Source organism: Bos taurus, chromosome 26 (assembly GCF_002263795.3).
Source record: "Bos taurus isolate L1 Dominette 01449 registration number 42190680 breed Hereford chromosome 26, ARS-UCD2.0, whole genome shotgun sequence".
NCBI lineage: Eukaryota > Metazoa > Chordata > Mammalia > Artiodactyla > Bovidae > Bos > Bos taurus.
In genome coordinates, this window is record NC_037353.1 from 44,556,034 (window position 1) to 44,570,950 (window position 14,917).

At 58.1% G+C, this 14,917-nt stretch overlaps 1 protein-coding gene across 12 annotated transcripts in view; it reads right to left on the minus strand.

The window, feature by feature from the left end:
* CTBP2 (C-terminal binding protein 2) overlaps positions 1–14,917 on the minus strand; it is a 169,274-nt gene that overhangs the window by 10,341 nt on the left and 144,016 nt on the right. For 6 of the 12 annotated variants that reach the window (XM_059881722.1, XM_059881717.1, XM_059881716.1 and 3 more), the window contains 3 exons: positions 5,440–5,517; positions 2,051–2,205; positions 1,576–1,720 (listed from right to left, as the gene is read on the minus strand). In XM_059881722.1, the coding sequence (XP_059737705.1) occupies positions 1,576–1,720; positions 2,051–2,205; positions 5,440–5,517 (378 nt within the window). 12 annotated transcript variants of the gene reach the window in all.

A 14,917-nucleotide genomic window follows, 5' to 3' on the forward strand; every position in this document is an offset into this window, starting at 1 on the left:
GGACAGGGTCAAGTGAGCCCTGGGGAAGGGGTTGAGATGCTGGAGACTGGCCAGGGGGCACCCAGAAAAAACCAAGATTGATCTTCTGAGCCACCTGCCACAAGGCACCCCACTCGGGATGGGTGAGGGGAAGAGAAGAACCCGAGGGGCAGGGACCACCTCCTGCTTTTTCCTCGGGGGTCACCTGGGCGGCAAGCCCCACCTGCTGGGGCCCAAACTCCCAGACCACCTGCCAGATCGCACAACAGGCCGGTGCCCTCATGGAGAATCAAACCAGACTCAGCACCACTCAGAACAGGCCCCACTGGGGTCAGGGTTCCCCCTGCTTCCTGCTGGTGCCCATAAAACTCCTCCTGCGGCTCAGGAACTGGGTGTGGCCCTGAGGCACGCAGGGGACCTCAGCAGGGAGCTGCAGCCCACCGGGCGCACCCAGCTGGAGAGGCAGCAGGTGGCTGTCAGTGGGCTGCGGCCAGAACCATCAGGTCCCACGTGCGTAGGTGGTCACACGCAGGTGTGACACTGAGCTGACTGAGCCAGGCACCACGTGTACCCTCCTGCCTGTTGCTGGAGCAGGCAGGGGCTCAGAGGCCTGGGTTCCTGGGCACTGGGAGGTGCTTGCCTCAGCCTCATGGTTGCAGAGCACCAGGCAGATCATAACCTGCGTACTAGGTGCTGGGTCGACATGCTTCAAGACAGCAAGGAAGCTGACTTCAGAAGGGCTTGTCCAGCAGGACCTCCCTGGCCCCTCCAAAGACAGCAGGGCAGCCTGGGAACCCCTGTGGTCAAAGCTTGGGCCCCTTGGTGGTGGGGTGACGGCAGTGGAGGTGATGGAATTCCAGCTGAGCTATTTCAAATCCTAAAAGATGAGGCTGTTCAGAGTGCTGCACTCAACACGCCAGCAAATCTGGAGACCTCAGCAGTGGCCACAGGACCTGAAAAGGTCAGTTTTCATTCCAATCCCAAAGAAGGGCAATGCCAAAGAATGTTCAAATTGGGCCCTTGAATCTCTGCCAACGTTCCAACATGCTTAGTGCCCACGTCAGGTGCCAGGCCGCCATGCCAATGCCCTCCCTCGGGGCGTGGAGCCCCGCCTTCGGGTGCCCATCTGCTGGGTGGGCGGGGGGACGCTGGGCAGTGGCCCCCCTGCACTGCCCTGACCTGGGAAGGTTCCCGTGTGGACGGCGGCCCTGGGGAGATGGTGCCACCCCAGGACCTGAGGAGACTCAGAAAAGGGCGCCCCCCACCCCAGGAACACCACGCTGTGCACTCAGCGAGAGCAACCTCAGGTTGGTGGGTCCTGGCTGGCTGGCACAGGGCTGCAGCCGCTCACGCAGTCCCCTCTGCAGGGGAGGGCTTGTGGCTTCATCTGGCTCACGTCCTTCCCAAGTGAGAGAGCCCAGAACAGCCCCCAGGCCCCTCGATGGGGCCTCTGCCTCCAGCAGGGAAGTGTGTCTGGCTGGCTAGGTTCCCTCTGAAACCAGCTACCACCCTCCTGCCCGGAGCCAGCAGGGCGCTGTCTCAGTTCCGGCCTCATCTGCTCCATCGGGCACTCAGCAGGCACCGCCGGACACTTACCGAGTTCGCCTGCAGCCTTGATGTCGACGTTGTCATAGCCGCTGCCTATCCGCACGATCACTCTCAGGGCCTTGAACTTCTCCAGGTCCTCCCTGGTGAGCGTGATGGTGTGATACATCATGGCACCGACTGCCTCGTTTAAAACCTGTGAAGGGGCGAGCAGAGCACAGTTGGAGGCCCCCATCGCCCTTGAGTTCTGGCAGGAAGATGACCGGTGAGGGCGCGGCCTGGGTGTCCACGGCATCCCCCTAGGGGAGAGGGCCCTGGTGGGGCTCTGGGGGCCTGCTGGTGACTCTGGGTGATGCCAGGGAACGGGGGCAGGGGGCAGCCTCAGGGACGAGGGGCAAGGCACTGGCCAGCCGAGACCAGGGTAGAAAGAAGTGGGGCCTGGCAGGGGCGCTCGCTGAGTGCCAGCTGCTGCCACCTGACCTAAGGGGCGACCCCAGCCGGGCGGGCAGGATGGGGCGGGGCCCACCTTCTCGTGGATCTCCTGGGTGGACTGTGCGTCGCAGAAGGCCACGGTGGCCAGGTCCTTCAGGATGGGCATCTCTACGGTGCAGTCTCTGCCGTCGAGCAGCGCCACCAGGGGGCGGGGGTGCAGGGGGCCGTTCATGATCTGGGGGCGGATACCTAGGAGGAGGGAGGGGACAGGGTGCGTGTGCCAAGTGGCCGGGGATCCCCCAGGGAGGTGCCCCAACTCCAGCATCCACGTGCATCCCTCCTGGGAGGATTCTGGGACCAGCCCAGGAGACAGAGAAGGAACATCTGAGCAGCTTATTTTGACAGAGGAGCTAAGATGCCCCCCTACAGGGCCACATGCGGCCAGCTCTATCGCCATGTGGGATCGGGTCAAGCCCACACCCGCTGCTGCCACCAGGGACAGCCTTGGGGCTGCCCGGCTGCCCCTAAACCTCCAAGACCCAGAGACCTCAGGACATCCGAGGGGGTCTAGCCCACGGCTCCTGGAGGTAGAGCAGACTTCACTTGGCCCCTATGCTGTGCCTTGTTGTCCCCGCCAGGCCCCGCTGCCCTTCTAAACACGCGTGACATGTGCCGAAGTGAAACAAGAGGGACACGCTAGGGCGCCAGCATACTGCGGGAGGAAGCCGAAGGTCCAATCCTTCGGCCACCTGATGCGAAGAGCCGACTCATTAGAAAAGACCCTGATGCTGGGAAAGATTGAAGGGGGCGACAGAGGATGGGATGGTTAGATAGCATCATCGACTCAAGGGACGTGGACCTGAACACACTCTGGGAGACAGTGGAGCACAGAGGAGCCTGGCGTGCTGCGGTCCACGGGGTCACAAAGACGTGGACACGACCGAGCGACTAAACGACACCCTCTAAGAGCTTCCTGGAGGAAACCCTGGGCAACGGGCGCCCTCCCACTGCGCTCGGTGAGGAGAAGCAGTCAGGCTGAGGTGGTGGAGGAGGGGCATGTGTGTATGAGAGTGTGAGTGTGTGTGTGGGGTGTGCATGTGGTGTGGTGGTGGTGATGGGGGGTGCAGGAGGCCTGCTGGGGACTTGACAAAAGGAATCTTCTCAAAGGACCACAGTGCAAGTCAGCTACCTAGACCAGCCAGAGCTGTTTTCATGTGCTGATGGTTCCAGTGGAGACAAAGGATGCTGGCCCCACAGCTGGCGAGGGGGCGGGCCTGCCCGCACGCTGCCTAAGGCCACATTCTCCAGTGGCGCCGTGCCTCCAACCCAAATGACGGAGGGCTGGTCTGCCCTCCGCTGTGGGGACCCATCATCGGGGCACACACGTCAGCCCAGGGCCACTCATCCTCTATGACCAAACCATTCCCTTCACGTTCACACTGGAAGGTCTTGGATTTTTGGCCCCCATGTTCAATCACCTTCCTGGGCTTCCCTGATAGCTCAGTTGGTAAAGAATCTGCCTGCAATGCAAAAGGCCCTGGTTTGATTCCTGGGTCGGGAAGATCCTCTGGAGAAGGGATAGGCTACCCACTCCTGTTTTCTCAGGCTTCCCTGGTGGCTCAGCTGGTAAAGGATCTGCTTGCAATGTGGGAGACCTGGGTTCGATCCCTGGGTTGGGAAGATCCCCTGGAGAAGGGAAAGGCTACCTGCTCCTGTGTTCTGGCCTGGAGAATTCGATGGACTGTATAGTCCATGGGGTCCCAGAGAGTTGGACAAGGCCGAGCGACTTTCACTATGTTAAATCACCACGACCCATCCCTGGGCTTCAGGAGGAACTACAGCACCAGGTGGCCAGGACAGGGCCACTCCTGTTTTCTTATCAAATCACAAGGGGCAGGGGGGGTGGTGTGTGTGTGTGCGTGCGTGCGCACGCGCGCACGCTGCGGTGTGCTGGGTGGTGGGGGCAGGTGTGTGTGTGTGTGTGTGTGTGCGTGTGCGCTGGGGTGTGCTGGGTGGTGGGGGCAGGTGTGTGTGTGTGCGTGTGTGTGTGCGCTGGGGTGTGCTGGGTGGTGGGGGCAGGTGTGTGTGTGTGTGCGTGCGTGTGTGCGTGCTGGGGTGTGCTGGGTGGTGGGGGCAGGTGGCCTGCCGGGGACTTGACAAATGAATCTTCTCAAAGGACCATAGTGCAAGTCAGCTGGTATCACAGATCACAGGTCCCAAGACAGCCTTCCACACATCTGAGGTTCTCAGATGTTCAGATAAACTCTGACGATGGCCACTGCACCAGGGCCAGGCCGAGCACAGAATCTCTTTATTCTCTTCAGCACCGGGCTCACTCAGGCTCCCGAAGGCCAAAGCAGGAGCCGCTGACGTGCTCACCCATGGGACCTCAGTCTCCCAGCCCAGAACTGCTGGAAAGGGCTCCCCTCGCGGCTGCCATGAGATGGCCATGGGTGAGGCCCCTCCTCAGTCGGCCACCAGGGCTCAGGACCCGGCCCCCCAGCGCCCGCACGACCTGGATGTGTCCTGGATGGTGCTCCCACGCCACAGCTGCAGCTTCAGGAGACAATCGTCTCTTTGAACTCTAGCAGAGAAAAGCCTTTTGTTCTGGCCTGGGAAGAACCAGCCGGGGTGGCTGGGGGCAGCAGGCTACCTCTGGGCAGCGCCTGGCTGGGGATCACGAGTGATCAAGGTCCCTCCCAGCCCTCAAGTGGCAGCCAGACCTTTACTGCCTCCTCGGGACCTGGTTCCCCCAAGGGGGGCGGTGGCCAAGTAAAGCTGAGTTCCCGAGTGGGGACAGGGTCCCCAGCCCACATCCCACAGCACTGAGGCCAGCTGCTTGTTGGGGGGGCTGGTGCGCACCCCACGAGCATCCTGCTTTGCCCCCAACGGAAAGGTCCATGAGAGCCGAGGTGCTGTGTGCAGATGGGGATAACATACCCCAAAGACCAAGAACGATATCTGCAGACAGGATCCCTGGACACCCCGCAGAGGGAGAAGTGGGGAGCAGGGATGTCACCTGGCACCCACACCCTCCCCTCACCCCTGAGACGGCACCGCTGTCCTGTTAGCAGACAAGGAAGAAGCACAAGGTGGAAAGTACTTCACCGGAGGAGACAGTTGGGGGTGGGGGTGGGGGGCGGGGGCGGCCGGTGCCAACTTGGGGTCCACACCCACCCTGAGAGTGAGATGGCGAGACAAGCCCGAAAGGACCCATTCTCTTCCTCCAGCTTCTCCTCGCCCCCAACACCTCCTACAAAGCCCAAGGCTGGGCTCCTGGAGGACCTCGTGGGCAAACGTGCTCACTTGGCCCAGGCTATTCCTCCCACTGGGTGAAGAACACCCCAACTTCACTCCAGGGTTGGGGGGCGGTGTGTGCTGTCAGGAGGGTTAACCAGACAACATTTGTAAAGTTCATGGTCAGGACTAGAGATCCAAGCAGTTAATTAAAAAGTCATCACAAGGGAAAACAACAGTGGGTACCAGGCAGGCATCTGGAGAGGCTGAGGGGCCACTGCTGCAACGCGTCCATCCACAGCATCAGTCCATGCATCCCGTTACCTGGGAAACAAACTCTGGGTTGCCTAGCGATTGCCTCCCTCCCTGACTTGGGTTGTCTTTCTCTTTGGCGTAACCCACCCTTTGCCCTCGTTCAGGCTGGGCATGCAGAATGCACAAGACCCATGGGCTTCCTGAAGCCTGAGGTTCAGATATCCGCCTCAAGCTCTCTATGGTAAGGCAGGAGTCAGAGATGCAAAGGGGACCATGAGGCTCAGGTGCCAAGGCTGGGGAAGGATGCTGAGGGCGGATGGCTGGCTGGCACGTGGGAATGGGCGAGATTCACAGGTATTCTGGATGAAGTGCAGGGACCAGTGTAGAGCCAGGCTTTAAGGGGGCCACATGAGGCCCCCAGCACTGAAGACAAGATGGCTTAGCCAGGTCACTGTCAAGGTCGGCTTCTACAAAGGGGCCATGCTGGATAGACAATGCTCCTTCAGTTCCAGATGGGACTCATCAACCGCATGCTTCAGAATCCAGTTAATTTCAAGCCACTGTGCCCAGAACCCACTGTGCCTACAGTCTTGCTGGAGGAACCCAGTAAGAGCCCAGGAAATGCCAGGAAGATGAAGTAGCAATTAGACTTTACATCTCACCTCACATTAACTGAGACATTCTCCAGTGCTTCTGGCAACTTGAAACATTTTTAACTGTATGAAATTAAAAGACGCTTGCTCCTTGGAAGAAAAGTTATGACCAACCTAGACAGCATATTAAAAAGCAGAGATGTTACTTTGGCAACAAAGGTCCGTATAGTCAAGGCTATGGTTCTTTCCAGTGGTCATGTATGGATGTGAGAGTTGGACTATAAAGAAAGCTGAGCACCGAAGAATTGATGCTTCTGAACTGTGTTGTTGGAGAAGACCCTTGAGAGTCCTTGGACTGCAAGGAAATCCAACCAGTTCGTCCTAAAGGAGATCAGTCCTGAATATTCATTGGAAGGACTGATGCTGAAGCTGAAACTCAGGGACCAAGGACCCAGCAGAGGCCAAGAAAGCACCTGATGAGGAGGATCAGAGGGTCCTGGCGGCCCTCAAGTCAGGCTGACCATTGCCCTTCTCCAGTCTCCCTTCCCGTTGATGAACTCACTCCACCCATTTCAGAATAATTCCAACTGCACCTGGACACACCTCGGAAGGCGTATCAGTGCACTTTCAACAGCTCATCCAGCATTAGGTCTGCAGGGCAGAGAAAGCTCAGCCGACTCCCCTGGTGTCAATTACTTGCTGGTTTCAGGCTTGCTTCCTCACAAGCAGGGACGCAGCGCCCCAGCTCAAGGCTACCTCTGATGTCTGCCCCAGGCCTGGCGTTGCTTCGAGCTGCAGCTGCACACAAATAATTGTGCAATTAGACACACTTAGTGGAAAACAAAGACCACACCAGGCTGAGTTGCTGGAGGTTTGTTAAGAGTGACCAGCAGTCCAGTGAATGCCAAGTTCAAAGGACTCTATGAATTCCAAGGTGGAAAGGGGAGGGCCCCCGGGAGACGTCGGTAAACTTCGGGCCCCCAGCCTTGATGCCACCTTATCTGGAAAACAGCACCAGCTCCTTCCCCCAGGCTGACGGGGCTGCAGTCGAAAAAATGGGAAGACGTGCTCATGCCATGCAGAGTGGCCCTGTGGCGTATTTCCTGGCCTTTCTGGACACTGAGTGAGTTCAGCGGACATCCTTCCACAGAACCATGCATCATTTTCTAAAGGTTGGCTTCTGTCACTTGCAACTTAAGAACCAAACTGTCTGAGACGTGATTTTGCAGCTTTTGGATTTTAGTCGTTGAACAATTTTACCCTGAAGATAGTGGCTGTAATAATCATGTTTGACCCAGCAGGCAGAGAGGCCTCTTTTAACAATGGACCAGATTTTAGGAAGTGTCTCCACACTGCAGCAACCTCAGAGTCCCCAAAGCCAGGCTGGCCAGGATAATGGATGACAGTCACGTGTGTGGACAGCCACACCTGTGCAGGGTCACCTCTCTGCTCACAGACGGGGTTGGGCAGGTACAGCGAGGCTGCCGTTTGAGGCCTCACAGGACGCACAGATGGGGCTGGGACCCCTGAGGGAAGAGGATCTGCCATGCATCCCAAGTCCATCCTAAGGTCTTCCTTGCTGCCCGGGATTCTCTGCGCGGTACCACTGGTCTTGACAGCTGACACCCTGAGCAAGCACCCGGAAAGGCCAGCACATGGAGACCTGCGTGGGGCCACAGAAAGACCGAGACAAGACACACTGCTCTGCCCAACTCAGCAAGAGGATGGGGAGACGATCAACCAGCTGGTCATTGGCTCCCAGGACCTGCACGGGGGCCTGGAAGGTAGAAGGCGGCTCCCATCCTCACATGCAGGTGGCCCTGGGGAGAACGGGGAGATGTGGCCATGCAGATCCCAGAGGCTTGGAGTGAGTGGGGAGGGACATGTCAGGCCTGCACCTGTCGCCCTCTAGCCCAGATCACTTCGCAAGGATCTGATCATGTCTCCCCTCCATCCCTTAAATGCAGCTGGTCCCCAATTAAAAGGCCATTTCCTGCAACCCAGCATGGCCCCACCCTTCTTGGCTGGGTTCGTCAGTTCTGATCCCCAGAAGGTCAGACGCAGAATCAGATCCCATGTCTGATGAGCAGCATGTTTCATGGGCTGGCGTTTCCATGACCTGGAGCTGCAGCTCGTGACTCGTGCGGCCAAGTGGGAACCAGATGCTGACCCTGGGACAGAAATGAGCCCTTATCCGAGACTCGGCTTTCAACTCGCAAACGTGGCTGTGTTGAAGGGTCTACTCGTCCACCCGCGGCCTGGGACAGCAGACTCCTGCCTGGGGAAGGAGGTTGTGGAGCCTCATCGGGTGCGGGCTTCCCTTGCTTTGTAAACATGTTTATCCATGTTACGAAAACTGTTCTACACTGTTAACAACAAACGTTCTGTAGTTGGCTGGAGCTTACTCAGAAAGCAGTTCTGGAAAGTGAGCGAAGGCAGTGACTGTCCCCAACACCCCAAGAAGGTGCCTGACCTGCAGAAGTGCCCCTCGCCTTTCATGGCAGGGACCACGGCAGCAGCAGAAGGTGAAGGGGAGGTTCAGAGAGCAGCTGCAAGGCAGGGATTTGCAGAATGATGTGTGTTCCTAAGTGTGGTGCTAAAGAGTGCAGTTACTTTTGGAAGCCTCATCTTTGTTCCCACACTGCTATCTGCCTTTTCATTTGGCAAAAGTGCTTTTCTCTGCGGTGTCCCTGGGCAGCTGTTCCAGGCTCAGGAAGCCGCGTCCGCTTTCTCCAGGCCAGTCTGGGATGTGGCCAGGCTGCAGTTTGATTTTGAAAACTTGGTCAAGTGCAGACATGCTCTCCCGGCACGCCGGAGAACCCAATTTTTCTTTGGCAGGCTCGCTTTTCACACCTAGTTTTGCATCGCAACATGACCTGCTCCAGCACTCAGCCTCCATCCTGCGCCCTACCTGGCCCGAGTGGCAGTGAGCCCTCTCTCACTGGCTTGGAATCCCGAGCAGGAATGTCCCAGGATCCTAGGCAGGAATGTCCTGGGACGGAGGCGATGAGCAAGGAACGGTGCACCTACAGCCTGAGGGCAGTTTTGGGACCTGCTGGAACCACAGTGGCGGAAGCAAAAGGCAGTTACTGGAGTGGACACTGGTTCACAGGCTTCCGGCTGCCCTCAAAGTGGACCTTCAGATCCAATCCATCCCCGCTCCTTCCCGATTTCTCACCTCCAAGCTCTGCCATGTGAGAGCCTGGCCTGGTTCTAGGCCCCAGTGAAGATACAGGCATGGATGCCTTCCTCAGGGAACTCTACATGCACAGAGAATCTGGCTTATAGAAAAAACAGCTTTCCCCAAGATACTTCAAAATCCAGAACAGGAGGGAATTTCCTGGCAGTCCAGTGGCCAGGACTCTGCAATTCCACTGCCGGGAGACGCCGGGGTTCAACCCCAGGTTGGGGAACCAAGATCCCACAAGCCATGCGGCACAGCCAAAAAATAAGAATGAAAACAAAATCAGAAACACGAAATCAGTTTCTATCTGAGCCTAGATGTGGAAGTCCACTCGTCTAATACAGGCCAAGCGAGATCGGAACATCCTGCAATTTGATGCAGGCTGGAGCTGAATGGCCATGTGCTCAGGGCTGGAGAGGAAAGCAGACCTGGATGACAAATGCAGATACACAACCACGGCGCTCATGGCAGGCATGACTAATCAACCCCAGCGGTCTTGGTCTCAGACTCCCTGCTGACCCCCGTGGGGCGCCCTGCAAGGCTAGCTGACATCTGCCGGCCATGCTAAGTGGACCCAGTCTGCCTCTTGATTGGGTAAAGGAAGTGAAGGTCAGTGTTCCACACGTGACACCACCACTGTGAGCGTGGAAAGAAGCAGGGAGATGTAGGTAGGGAGGCCCCAGGGGAAGGACGCAAAGGCCCCCCCAGCCAGGCACAGCCCTCCGCAGTCACTCTGGGACGGCCTCTGTTCTGCTGGGGACGGGGGGTGGGGGGGCTTCTGGAGAGGAAGGGGAGAGAGCCCCCCACCCAGGGTGGGGCTGGGCTCTGCGGCAGGTGCCTGGGTTTGCACCCAACTCCTCGCAGCAGGACCTCAGCTGTGCCTGGTACTGTTCCTGGTGGCCTCGGACACCCGCCCTGTCCCAGAGTAACTCTGTCGCTCCCCCCCACTACCAATCCCAAGACAGGGAATCCACTTCCCCACTCCCGGGAAATGGGCTGGCCTTGAACTTCAGTCTGAACCCCCTAGAGTGACAGAGAGGCTGCTCTACCGCTTCCACGGCTGGGCCCCCGGGGTGGGCACCATGCCTTCCAAATTCACAGTGAAACTGAGACCAGCTGTGAGCTGGGCCACACTGGGAGGCAGGACCACAGGTCCAGGGTCCAGCCATCCAGGCCGAGGAGGGGAGGGCTGCCACAGGCCGTCCAGTCCCGGCAGAGCCCTGCTGCCTGCAAGCCAGAAGTTCTGGGGTCATCGGCCGCCCAGCGACAGCACTGATGTGTTCAGCAAGGCAAGGCCAAGGCGGAGAGAGCCCACGTCTCCTCTGACCGGCAGGGACCCATTGCCAGTGCAGCAAGAACCCCCAGAGGCCAGTCCCCAGGCATCCCCAGGACAGATCAAGGCAAGAGATCCTGTGGAGGATGGACTTCCCCAGGTGAGGCGCCTCAGGCAGGGATCAAGCTGGGGGTGGTTCAGTGATGGGACTGGTTCACCAACACGAGCATCCCTGTCAGGGAGTGGCTCCCCCAGTGATGGGCGAGGCTGTCTGCACAGCTCTCACCAGGGCTCGTCTCCAAGGCCTGGCAACGGCAGGATTCTGGGATGGCCTTTTGAAAACAGTGGGGGCTTCCCTGGCGGCTCAGAGGGTAAAGCGTCAACCTGTAATGCGGGAGACCTGTTTTTGATTCCTGGGTCGGGAAGATCCCCTGGAGAAGGCAATGGCAACCCACTCCAGTACTCTTGCCAGAAAATCCCATGGACGGAGGAGACTGGCAGGCTACAGCCTCTGGGATCGCAGAGTTCGACATGACAGAGCGACTTCACTTTCTTCTTTCTTTTGAAAACAGAGTGGGTTGCCATTTCCTTCTCTAGGGTATCTTGCCTACCCGAGGACTGAACCCCTGTCTCCTGCATTGCAGCTGGATTCTTCACTGACTGAGCCACCAGGGAACACTCTGGGAAACCAGAAAATCTGTGTAGATTGGGAGTTTGTGATGGACAAGCACACACAGTTATGTTTTAGGATAACCAACAAAGACCTACTGAAAGGCACAGGGAACTCTGCTCAGTATTGTGTAATAACCTAAATGGGAAATAAATTTGGAAAAGAACAGGTACATGGATATGAATAACTGAATTGCTTTGCTGTACACCTGAAACTAACACAACATTGTTAACCAACTGTATTCCAATATGAAACCACTAAGAAAAAAAGGTTAGTGCAACTTGCTTTATTTATGATACTTTACTGGGGTGGTCAGGCACAGAACCCAAGTCATCTCTAAAGTATGGCTATGCGGGCACTGCTCACAGGTTGCCCAGGGATGAGCAGTACCATCAGGCAGGAAGGAAGCCCAGTGGTCACTGTACACACAGCCCTTTCCCGAAAGACCATCAGCAACTTGAATGCCCCTCAGTCTTCCAAAGCCAGATTCCTCTCCTCAGCTGTGAATACGCTAGTAAGCACCGCCCTGGCGTGAAAAACCGCAAGTATGGGGAGCTCTGGCCCTCTGCGTCCTCAGGCAGGGGCGGCGCTGCTGGGGGGTGAACCACACTAGGGGGCTCCCCAGAAGGCTGAGCGTGCCCCATGGTGGGGGTGCTGGTTTGCAGCCACTCCTCAGTCCTGATTTTAGTGACCTCTATAAAGGTAGCTGTAGGCTCGGTCCAGATGGCTACAGAGCGGCCCAATAAGTAGCTTAGCTTCTTAAATAAAACATGGATCTTAATGAGTCATGGCCTCCGAGTGAGATGCTCTCAGGCCATCTTGCCTTAGCTCAGGTTAACAGCTGGACAGAAAGCTGGTGAGCTGGAGGCTCACAGGCTCTCCAGGGCCCCGGCCACTGCCCACACCCCACCCCAGGCTCACTGGGCAGACACGTGAACCCAGGGTGCACACGACGGCAGCTTCTGGAAGCAGAGGTCTAGACTTGTGGGAAGCACGCCATCTAGTTAAAAAAACAGTACAATCTGGGACTTCCCTGGTGGTGCAGTGGTTAAGAACCCACCTTGCAGGGGATGTGGGTTCGATCCCTGGTCAGGGATTTAAGATCCCACTTGCCACAGAGCAGCTAAGCCCGTGCGCCATGACTACCGAAGCCCACACACTCGGGAGTCTGTGTGCCACAATCAAAGTTCCCACAGGACGCAGCGAGGTCCTAAGTGCTACGACTGAGACCCGCTCTGCACCTCCAGAAAGACCAGCGCCACCGTCACTTTAACTGACCCCTCAGAGCCACCCAGGTGAACTGTCCTGGCAGCCTGAGCTGTGTAGGGTCCACACCACGCTGGGGAACTGGAACTGAGAAAAAGAAGCGACTGACACTTTTCCTTTGCCCAACAGAGCTGAAGAACAAAACCAGGCCCATTTTGCACTTTCTCAGACACTCACACACAGGCAGGCTGTCTGGCATCTAGACGCCCCGACTCTGCTGCACTGGACACGCTACTTGCAGGGTGGCCCCGGGTCTTCAGTGCTCCCCCCAGTCTCCAGGGAGCCTCCTGTGCGCCCGCTGAACCCCTCTGCCCAGAAGAAGCACCTGATGTTCTGCCTGGAAACCTACTGCTTTCAGCAGGGGGCGGGGCAAACATCACCCACATCAGCGCGCAAGAGACCCTCCCAGCTGACCGGTCCAGAGGAAACCACACTGAGCACCACGGAGAAGCAAACCCGCCACCAAGAAACACATTTGAAGCAGCCAAGGACACGTGGCTCTGCTTCTGACTTTTCGGTCAAATGACCTAATGGTCCTTATGTCCCCCAAAGGCTCAGTCTCATGTGGGTGGTCCCACAGCTTCCGGGATGTGGTGTGGGGGCAGGGCTGCAGGCTCTGGGCTTGGGGAACAGCAGGTCTCTGGGTGCGAGGACCCTCTGGTTCCCAGTCCAGGTGAGGCTGCACCTTTGCCCCCCTCAACATGGGAGAAGAGTCTCTGGAGGGGCAAGTGACCAGGCAGCTTATGCCTGGAGCGGCTGGGAACATATGCACGCCTCCTTTCCAATCAACGGCGTCCGTGGGAGCCTCTGGAGCCTCTGCTCTTAGTGTGGGGGTTGCCAGGAGTCACAAACCCCTCCATGGCCCCCGCCACCAGTGACTCGAGCCTCTCACCCATCCTTCCTGGTGGCAGCTCCTCCAAGCCCCTGCCAAGGAGATGAGCCCACAGCAGGAACTTCTCAAGGACAAAGGAGGCTCCCAGGCCACGTGTGACAGTGACCCTGGTGAACTCAACGCCGTGTCTCAGCGGTCGAGCTCACCCACCACTCCTTGGTCAGGGCCCGGCTAACCTTCCCCGGGACCAGGGCTCCCGCAGCAGGAGGTGGGCACTGGCTGAGAGGTGGGCGTCCAGGGCCTGCTCCCTGGCGTGTGGGCAGCTGCCACACTCTGGTCCCAGATCACAAGCCGGGGTGTTCAGAAACCCGTCGCCCACCCCCACCCCAGCCTCAACACTGGGCGGGGGAAGCTGAGCAGCCCAGGTTGGTGGTCTCCGCTTGGCTGGGGGCTGAGCCCCTGAGCCTTGGAGACTTCTAGGAAGGCCCTGCCCACGGCATGGGGGTGGGGGGGACGCCAGTGGAAGCCACTCACTGTATATTTCGCTTGAGTATTTCTCAAGTTCTAAAAACGTGCCCGTAGCAACGACACAAGGTGATGTTTGAGAGAAACACAGTGAAGTAAAGATGAGAAAAGAACCAACAGATGCCAGGAGTCTGGCAGAGGCAGGCGCTACACACCCACAGCCCAGCCCGAGTGCCGCCCGCCTGTGACGGGCTCGCGCGGGGCTGGCGGGACCCCAGGGGCAGGAAGACCCACAGAGGGGTCCCCACCAAGCCAAGGACACCCCAGTCTTCTCGATTCCTGAAGGGCCACTCCTTCCAAAGCACAGGAAACAGCAGTGGAACAAGCCTGGCTCTGCGAGCCCCCCAGTCAAGGTCGGGGGTCACAGCGGACACACCACGAGGAGGGCAGGGCTGCTCACGGGTGCTGCCCGCCCGGGGTGCTGCCTCTGCGGTTGACTCGTCCCCTCTGATCAGAAGGACTGGCTCCACCAGGGCCCCTGAGGAACAGACAACGTGCCCTTCTCCCTAAAGGCCCCTGGAAGAGCCTGGCAGACTCAGGCTTATGTTTCTAACTGCACTGCCTGAGCCGAGGGCCCATAAAAACAAAACACTGCCCTGCTGCTTAGCCGTGGCAGCCACTAAGGCCAGGAAGTAGACAGAACAGGGACAAGGCTTTCAGTTTATTGCAGTTTTACAGGGGGCTCTAAAACCGAAAGGAAAGTGAGTCTTAAGCACCCTTTCACAGGCTTGCTGTCCGGCGGGCCGGAGGCCAAGCGTGCTGCCCTCGGGCCCCAAAGCAGCCAGGAAGTTCATTCTCCCAAGTGCGACAGCTGGTCGGACGTCCCCACCCTGCTCTTTTCCGCTATAACTTTTTCTTAAAACTTAATGATGTCTTAAGCAATCCAGGCTCAAAGCCCAGTTCACAGGAAAACACTAGAACCCATCACAAAGCCATATTTATCCCTTCAAATAAAAAGCTTCTCACAGAAAGCTCTCCAGCAGAGAAGCTGGTGGGGTGAAGAGGGGAAGTTGTAAGGACCGCGGCTGGAGGGGAAGGGACAGGCCTGGGCCGGGGTGCTGATGACAACATTCACCCCAACCCACCCCCAGGCAGAGAGCCCCCTCAACTGAGCAGAACCGCCCCT